This window comes from Vollenhovia emeryi, unplaced genomic scaffold, assembly GCF_000949405.1.
Source record: "Vollenhovia emeryi isolate VEMERY1.0 unplaced genomic scaffold, V.emery_V1.0 DF939193.1, whole genome shotgun sequence".
Classification (NCBI taxonomy): domain Eukaryota; kingdom Metazoa; phylum Arthropoda; class Insecta; order Hymenoptera; family Formicidae; genus Vollenhovia; species Vollenhovia emeryi.
Window position 1 is genome coordinate 712,080 of NW_011967173.1, and position 7,491 is coordinate 719,570.

Here is a 7,491-nt window from a genome sequence, read left to right on the forward strand (position 1 = left end):
GCGGTTCCCGTCATCTGCCGTCCTCCGCCGCCACCCGGGTCCACCGCGAATCCATAATATCCCGGATGTAATCGGTGCCTAACGCCGCCGCCGCCGCCACCGCCGCCGCCGCCGCACCACCCACAGGTTGTAAACACACGCACCGACGCGTTTCACACGCATACACGCGCACCTGAGGGCGGCTCGTCGTCTCTCTTTCTCTCTCTCTCTTTTTCCGCGTATGGGCCGCGCGTTTTCCCTCGCGAGCTCCTCTACGCCGCTACCCTCCTTTCCATTCGCGGCGCGAGGGAGAGACCGGGCCGAGAAACGCGCGCTTCCCGATTAAACTTCCCGTTGTTTTTCCTTTTTCTATTTGTCACCGTCGACGGATAATTCTCTTTTTACATTTCCTCGACTTTTTTTTGCAAATTCCCGGGAAGGAGGCGCGAGGGAGGGAGGGAAGACGGGACGGTGCGAATAGGAAAAGAAGGGAGGAAAATCTCGTTTTCCCGAAAATCTCGGAGCTCTCGGGGACGGAGCCGCGGATCAATCGTGGCGCGCGTGTACGAAGTACGGAGACACTTCGGCACCTCCCGAAGGGCGCGCCGCGCGAGACATCGACATCCTGCGAGAGCCGCCGGGCTGCTGCGATGGCCAGGCCCGGGCTTCGGCGACGGGAGAGCGCCCGCGCCACGACGCCGCCGCCGCCGCCGCCACCCGTCGCACACCGCTGCGCCGAGCGACGTCGTTGCATCGTCATTGCGGCGCACGCCCCGTAGTGGGAGGATGGACCCCTCGGCGGATGGCGAGAAGATTCACGTTCCGCCTCGATTTTCCAGGGAAAAGTCAAGTCCTCGGAGCGGATTCCACTCTCCTCCTCCCCCGATATCTCTTTCGTTTCCTGCACAATTTCCCGCGTAGATATTCCGGTTGCCTCTCCCGATTGAGTCAGGAATAATTAGAGACATTGCGTAGCCGCGTCTCGGTTTACGTAGCTCGAAACGCCGTTTGCTTTACGATTAAAGAGACGGGCATGCGAAATTGTAAAGACATGCGGGACTTGAACAAGGAAAACGTTTTTATTTGCGCCTTTTCGTAAAATAAGATATAATGCGGTGCGTATTTCGGTGTAAAAAATAAAATGAATCTTATTCTATATATATATATATGTATATATGTATAGGCATATACGTCTTATCCACAGAGTAGAAATTGTAGTAGTTATGATTCTTGTAAAATAATGATCATAATACAAGCATTATGGGTTTGCAGACGTGTATATACATATATATATGTATATATATGTATATATGTGTGTGTATGTGTGTGTGTATACGCTTAGTACAATGTTCTTATCGTATTATGTGAACTAAGATATAATAATAAATTTGTAAACATTATAGTACAATTTCGCGGATCTAATCGCTCTCGTCAGTCTCATGCTAGAATTCCGCGCAATCTTCTTTCATCCATGTGTATTCGATCGGCGTTTGAACATTGAACTGTATCGCACATATTATGCATTAATTTCCCACACATTTTTGCCAAGCCAGTCCTCCGCACGTTATCGAGACGATCACGTATATCACAACCTGCGTTGGGGGGGAAAAAATGGACATTAGATTGCAACGGAAATTGGAGGGATTTGAGACTGAACCCGCAATGTTGAGCTTACAATTAAAATACCGCCGACAATAACGTAGATTTTGACATTCTTCCAAAATAAGGAGCGCGCTAGGTTTCTACTCGTCTTCCTGAACGTCACAGACTGAAATGAAAAGTTGGGCTTTAATATAGCGTTCAAGGATTGATAACGATTAAGGTCGATTCAGACTGTACGACACGGACCGTCACGTTCAAATATTGACACGACAAAATATTGAAACATGCGTTTTAAATGAGACTGTCTACACTAACCGACATTGACCTGCATGTTCCGTGAACGGAACGTACCGACGTTGACCGACATTCTCACAAAGAATATTTTGTCGGTCCGTGTCGGTAAGTATCGGTACATGTCGCTGCTGATCAGGTTCAATCAATTTTAATCATAAAAATTGTGGCATTCTAAAATACTGGTAAAACTTGTCCTCATATTTTAATAAGTCTTTGAACAATGTCCAGTGCTGTCTCTCAACTTTTCTTTTTTTTTTAATATTCACAGTACCCATTTTCGATTTTTTCTCTTTATCTTTTTATCTTCCATTTTGTTTTCATATAAAAGTAAAGCTATAAGAGTTAATTCTCATTGCTGAATGATCCATCCATTCTGACTACTAAACGTCAACTGACGAAATCCGTCGCTTGACGGACGATTGCCGAAACAGTCTGAACACACGCAGTTTAATGTCGTGTCGGTGCCGATCCGTGTCGTTGCCGGAACGTGACGGTCCGTGTCGAATAGTTTGAATCGACCTTAATTATGCGCGCGCTTTTACATACATTGGCAGACAAGTTTTCCGTTTTGTTCACAAGCAGTTCCAACCGCTCGCCGCGCATCGCTATATTGTCGATATTTTTCACCATAATGTCCTTAAGCTCATCCAGCTCGCCGTGAACTTGAGACAATCTGTCGAGATCTTTGGATTCGCTATAATGCCTCTAAAGGGAGGAGACGTAAAGCAGCGATGAGAGATGCAAAACGTTCCAAGACGTCGAATTACAATAATCATTCGCGACATTACCATTTCGTTGGCCAAAACGTGGCCAAACTCCGTGTTCATGGCATAGGCTACGGCAGTTTGAGCACCTGGTCCATAAACAGCCGAGAATCTTCTCTTAATTTCGTTGAGATACAAAAATGCCCTGGATCTTTGGAAATCCTGAAACGAACCTTCACTGTTTATCCTCCCTTATCTTGATGACTGTCTCTTGATTCGCGTCTAGTACAGTGATGGACAGAATGGTTGCGACACCCTGTTTAGGCCCGGTTTCACCAACGTTGTTTAGCTTAATTCGTTCTTTGTCTCTTTTCAACTGTTACTTTAGAAAGAGATAAACATGAATTAAACTAAGATTAAAGTTAAGCGCGTTTGGTGAAACCGGGCCTTGGTGAGTTTAGAAACACACATTTAGATTCGGGTTTACGTTCCGAAACAATTTCTCCGAGGAAAATTGTGCTTGAGAAATAGATTGAAAAGGCTCAAAATGCTTTTGGAATAGCTATCGAGTAAAATACTCGTATTCCTCGGAGATGTTGGAACGTAATCTAAAAAAAGTGTCGACCGTTCTGTCCGTCACTATACATACATCATCGGTAATGCACATGTAAATAAGGCGATCCTCGCAGATGTAGTGAAAGAGATAAGGCCCTTGCGAGTACGTGAGCTTGTCATTGTCCGGTGGTATCTTCGCCAAGATCTTCGCCGTAACCTCCTCAAAGTTTCCGACGCACGCAGCATGTTTCGCCAGTATAATTGTCCCGCGGGCCACCACGCTGTATAAAATTGGCATATTGGCAACCTGTAGGAAAAATTGCGTACGTTTGATTAAACGAAGCGAAACGCATAACACACGAAGTCGAAGATATTTTCTCTTAGGGCCTGTTGCACGAACTTTGGCGAACTGCTAACTGGAGGTTAATCGATTCTCTGTTTCAGCTTAGATAATAACATAAGGAAAGTTAATCTCTGGTGTTAGCAGTTACCTGACATTCGAAACTGAAAACTCTCAATCAAATACGAATAATTATCAACACGCAATCAAAAGAGGCCAATTTTTACGAGCACAAAGGTTGACAATATAATATATATTTAAATCAAAAATTAGGCTTGGCTGCACCAACGTCACGGAATGTTAACTGTAGCTTAATTCACTCTTGGTCTCTTTCTGCTTCTCTTAAGGCCTGTGTCCACGGTGCTAGAACTTGGACCAAGTTCTAGCATCGTGGAGACAGGTCTTTAGAAAGAGACAAAGGCCCGGTTTTTCATTTTCTGGTTAACTGTTAACCAGAAGTCAGTCGATGCTGTCTCTTCCTAGATAACAATGTAGGAAAAAAAAATGGTGAGTAGACTAATCTCTGGTTAATAGATAGCCAGAAAATGAAAACCGGGCCAAAGAGTAAATTAAGCCAGGGTTCAAGTTGAACGATGTTGGTGGCAACTGGACCTTAAAGCACAATCCTATATTTGCTAGAACAGTAAACATCACTACTTGTAGTCGATTTTGAACCCCGAATCTCCCCCAATATTGTCATTTTCGACGTTAACTCACTTTTTCTTTGATCAACGCGGTAAATGATAATATTATAACAAGTGACAATATATGCGGTCCCAGTGGGACCTGCTTATCATATCACCACTGAAAACGACAGGCTGCAACGTAGCTGCGCGTTGCAAATGGCAAACGTCTGATCTGCTTTCAAGCATGCTCGTTAAGGACATCGATAACGATACGAATTAGCTGCGACGTACGAGCAGTAATTGCCGCATAAATTACTCCTTAACCTCCGAGCCCGTGATGTAACGGAGTCGAGCTCCCAAGGCTCCTGTCGGCTGTGATCGGACTTTGAAATTCGGATGCGGGAAACGCGAAACCGGACCACCTTTTCCGACCGCGGGGTGGACGATCTGCGAGCCAGTGTTTGACCTACCTCGATACAAAACAAAGCCCGTTTAATTGAAGGAACAGCTGCGCACTTTCCCCCTGCCTTACGCCCTCGACGACGCGGCACGCGTGGTAGCGCGTGAGTCTCCGCCTATCCAGGAACAACAATCAATCGATTGATCGGTCGCCTCTCGTTGGGAGCCTCGGCCAAACATCGGAACACTCCCCGCGAGCGCGAAACAGTCACATTTCCATGAGATGACCGATGAGCCAGCACGGGTGACAGTTGATCAGTGGCAGCGCGGTGGGGCGTCAGACGTTCGCGCCTGCTCGAGCTTGCGCACGTCGCGAGGCGGGAAATTTGAAGGCGGCGCGTCGACATCCGCATTTCGACGAGATATTAAAGATCGACTTTGAATTTAATCGAATTGCATTTATATTGTATATGTAATATCGAATATCGAATGCATTGCCTTGGATTGATTTATGTTATTGAATTATCAGACTCAAGTCCATTACTTGAGCATTAGATAAGATTGCATCTCGCGAGCCTCTTGATATTGCATTTTTTTTAGAATAAAATAGAATATAGTCCAATCCTAAATATACCCAAGCGAAACGAGAGTCAAAATGGCGTTTAAAGTAGCGTTAAAATGATTTTTAATAATCATTACGAGGCCATTTTTACGCCCTGTGGACGTGACGTAAAATAATTAATTCTATCCGCATGAATAGAACGTTATATCGTTTGATTAAACTGATCGGAGTTGATCGAACTCGCCCTTGTCGCGCGATGTAGTAGCGCGTCTGACCCCTGAAAGTCCGGAGCGACCGGTCGTAGCGGACCGGCGCATGTGCCACCCACGCTCGTAGAAAGCCGCGTCCCAATTCTGGCCGACGGTCCTCGCACGCCACATCGATACCGTCTACCTTCGTATATGTCGACGCGCCGGCGACTACACCGACGGCTGCGCGATTATAATGCTGGAAGGAGATAGCAGAACGCGAATAGATAACGGTGTCCATCACGTGGGGAAGGAGATGGTCGTGATGTGCACATGAAGCTCGACTCAGTGCCGCGAAGGCTGTGAGGGGACGAGGTACACCGGCCGAGTGTCCGATACCCTCGGGAACGGTCCCGAGGACTCCGCTGAAGATCCTTGCTGAGGACTAGTGGTCCTGAGACCGCGATCGACCCCGCAGAGTCGCCTCCGACTCATCGCGACACTCGTCGACCTCGACTATGGGTAAATATAATGCAGCTTGCTGGTGTCGTTTGACGCAATCATCTGTTTTTATTTGTGAAAAAAGGACTTCGGACTGATGTAAATGAGTCTTTTCGGTTGATCTTCTTTTTGAGAGGAATGTGTGCCGGTTGAATGAGTAGGAATCGAGAACGGGTCAATGTACGCGCGGCTGATAAGAAGTGAGAGAAAATGACAGGAGATTGTATGAAACGAAAATGAAAAGTAATGTGAAGCGGATGGAAGTCCGACGATAAAAGTCCAGGCACACGCTGGAAAGTCCATTTTTTACGCTGGAATATTTTGACGTGCATTCCAGATTCTTTCCAAGCTGAAAAATACAAATTAAAAATGATTAATAGCAATGTGAATTATATTACCAAACATAATGTTTGAAGAGAGTGTGTTAATGAAAAATTCAAATATGTAGGTAGATGATTCAGTAAATTATAAAACGAATGATGTAACAAATGAGAGAACGAGCTAGAGACGCAGTATAAGATAAGGAGCTTGGAACTTACGATGCTGCTTGTTTGATATAAGCTGATAATGATGATAAATTACTCCGAATCTGTTGTAAATTCGACTCAAGAACGAAGATGAGAGCGAAGAATGAGAAACTTCAATTTCGTATCCAACAACATGTTTGCGTTTTATAATTTAGGGCAGGTTGTTCCAATCTCTTGGTAAGTTAACTAATAGTAAGTTTATATGTCTTTGTTTTTCCTTTAAATTGAAAAAAGATAGACATATAATTTAACTATTAATTAGCTCACCAAGAGATTGGAAAAACCGGCCCTTAAAGAATATAAAGCACTCTCAATCTATTCGCTGCATGCCATAATTTTCAACTACTAGAATTAATTAGCTTAATGCATTACCTGCGTTTTTATGACATAAAATATATTTCGGTATTTCACGATTGCTCGCTGCTTCGTTTTACATTATCTAGGAAAATGGTTGGGAAACGCGCGATTTTAGTTGCAATAATTTGTAACGTGAGATAAGAAATAAGTTTATTTACACACGTTACCTGGATGAGACACTTAATAAAACCTGCATGGATATACAGCTTACATTCCAGAAAGGCGTAAGAGTGGAAAAGTATTATAACTCGGGGAATGACTACACGGAATCCGGCGTTTTGCACGGCACATTTACTATGAAAGACAGATACGTTCGTTTCTACCAGTCTTCTTCCTCTCACAATCAATAGTTGTGCTTCGTCACTAAATAACACTGAACTGGACAAAAAAATTTGATAAACGCGCAATTTCCTGCCGGCCATTGTAACAAACACTGTAATCTATTTTGGGCCTGTCAGTTATTATTTATTGTTCGGTTATTTTAATATAAACTGCTATTAATTAATCCCTCGCGAATTTCGACACGCTCTTGTCATCTGCATAAAAATTTTTATCGGCAATTCGTAAATTTAATTCAAGTCGAAGTAAGCAAGTTATACTCGAAACGTTAAAGGAACAGCTACGTGTCGCTCGCACTCGAATAATTTCTGCGTTTCTTGTAGTATTGATTTCGTGAGGGGAGCACGGTTCCCTAGGAGCAATAGGGGATTTCCCCCTTCGGTAGGAGAGAAAGTGCGTTCCCGAATAGAGGGATCGAATAATATGCGCTCGTCGTTCTACCAACGATCTGTATACGACCGAGAAAAACTTGCGAACAAATGTTGATACCAAATTAAATGATAACTTAACAAATGTTT

General features: G+C 44.2%; 3 protein-coding genes across 4 annotated transcripts in view; 1 reads left to right on the plus strand and 2 right to left on the minus strand.

Moving 5' to 3' along the window:
* Positions 1-1,105: 1,105 nt before the first annotated feature.
* On the minus strand, positions 1,106-4,839 carry LOC105562192 (vesicle-associated membrane protein 7). Of its 2 annotated transcripts, none has more exons than XM_012012826.1 (6): positions 4,571-4,839; positions 3,229-3,441; positions 2,664-2,801; positions 2,422-2,580; positions 1,655-1,747; positions 1,106-1,571 (listed from the first exon to the last, which is right to left on the minus strand). In XM_012012826.1, exons 2-6 carry the CDS (start codon positions 3,430-3,432, stop codon positions 1,503-1,505), a joined length of 663 nt encoding a protein of 220 aa, XP_011868216.1. In that variant the 5' UTR covers positions 3,433-3,441; positions 4,571-4,839; the 3' UTR covers positions 1,106-1,502. The 2 variants fall into 2 exon arrangements, with proteins under 2 accessions (XP_011868216.1, XP_011868217.1); XM_012012827.1 differs by lacking the exon at positions 4,571-4,839 and adding an exon at positions 4,192-4,510.
* Positions 4,840-5,508: 669 nt separating this feature from the next.
* LOC105562194 (mitochondrial amidoxime reducing component 2) overlaps positions 5,509-7,491 on the plus strand; it is a 7,940-nt gene continuing 5,957 nt past the window's right edge. The window contains exon 1 of the mRNA XM_012012829.1: positions 5,509-5,771. Within this exon, the coding sequence (XP_011868219.1) occupies positions 5,768-5,771 (4 nt within the window). The 5' untranslated portion in view covers positions 5,509-5,767. The remainder of the gene's footprint in view (positions 5,772-7,491) is intronic.
* LOC105562193 lies at positions 5,782-7,485 on the minus strand. The gene is made up of 2 exons (XM_012012828.1): positions 6,802-7,485; positions 5,782-6,099 (listed from the first exon to the last, which is right to left on the minus strand). Exons 1-2 carry the CDS (start codon positions 7,054-7,056, stop codon positions 5,926-5,928), a joined length of 429 nt encoding a protein of 142 aa, XP_011868218.1. The 5' UTR covers positions 7,057-7,485; the 3' UTR covers positions 5,782-5,925.

What these genes read in the sequence shown, in the direction of transcription:
- LOC105562192 (XM_012012826.1), bottom strand. Translation starts at nt 3,432, where the DNA reads ATGCCAATTTTATACAGCGTGGTGGCCCGCGGGACAATTATACTGGCG. An exon ending in ACATGTGCATTACCGATGAT is followed by an intron (nt 2,802 to 3,228) that starts GTATGTATAGTG and finishes GGTTCGTTTCAG; the next exon opens with GATTTCCAAAGATCCAGGGC. An exon ending in CGGAAAACTTGTCTGCCAAT is followed by an intron (nt 1,748 to 2,421) that starts GTATGTAAAAGC and finishes TTTTCATTTCAG; the next exon opens with TCTGTGACGTTCAGGAAGAC.
- LOC105562193 (XM_012012828.1), bottom strand. Translation starts at nt 7,056, where the DNA reads ATGGCCGGCAGGAAATTGCGCGTTTATCAAATTTTTTTGTCCAGTTCA. An exon ending in TTATTAAGTGTCTCATCCAG is followed by an intron (nt 6,100 to 6,801) that starts GTAACGTGTGTA and finishes TGTATTTTTCAG; the next exon opens with CTTGGAAAGAATCTGGAATG.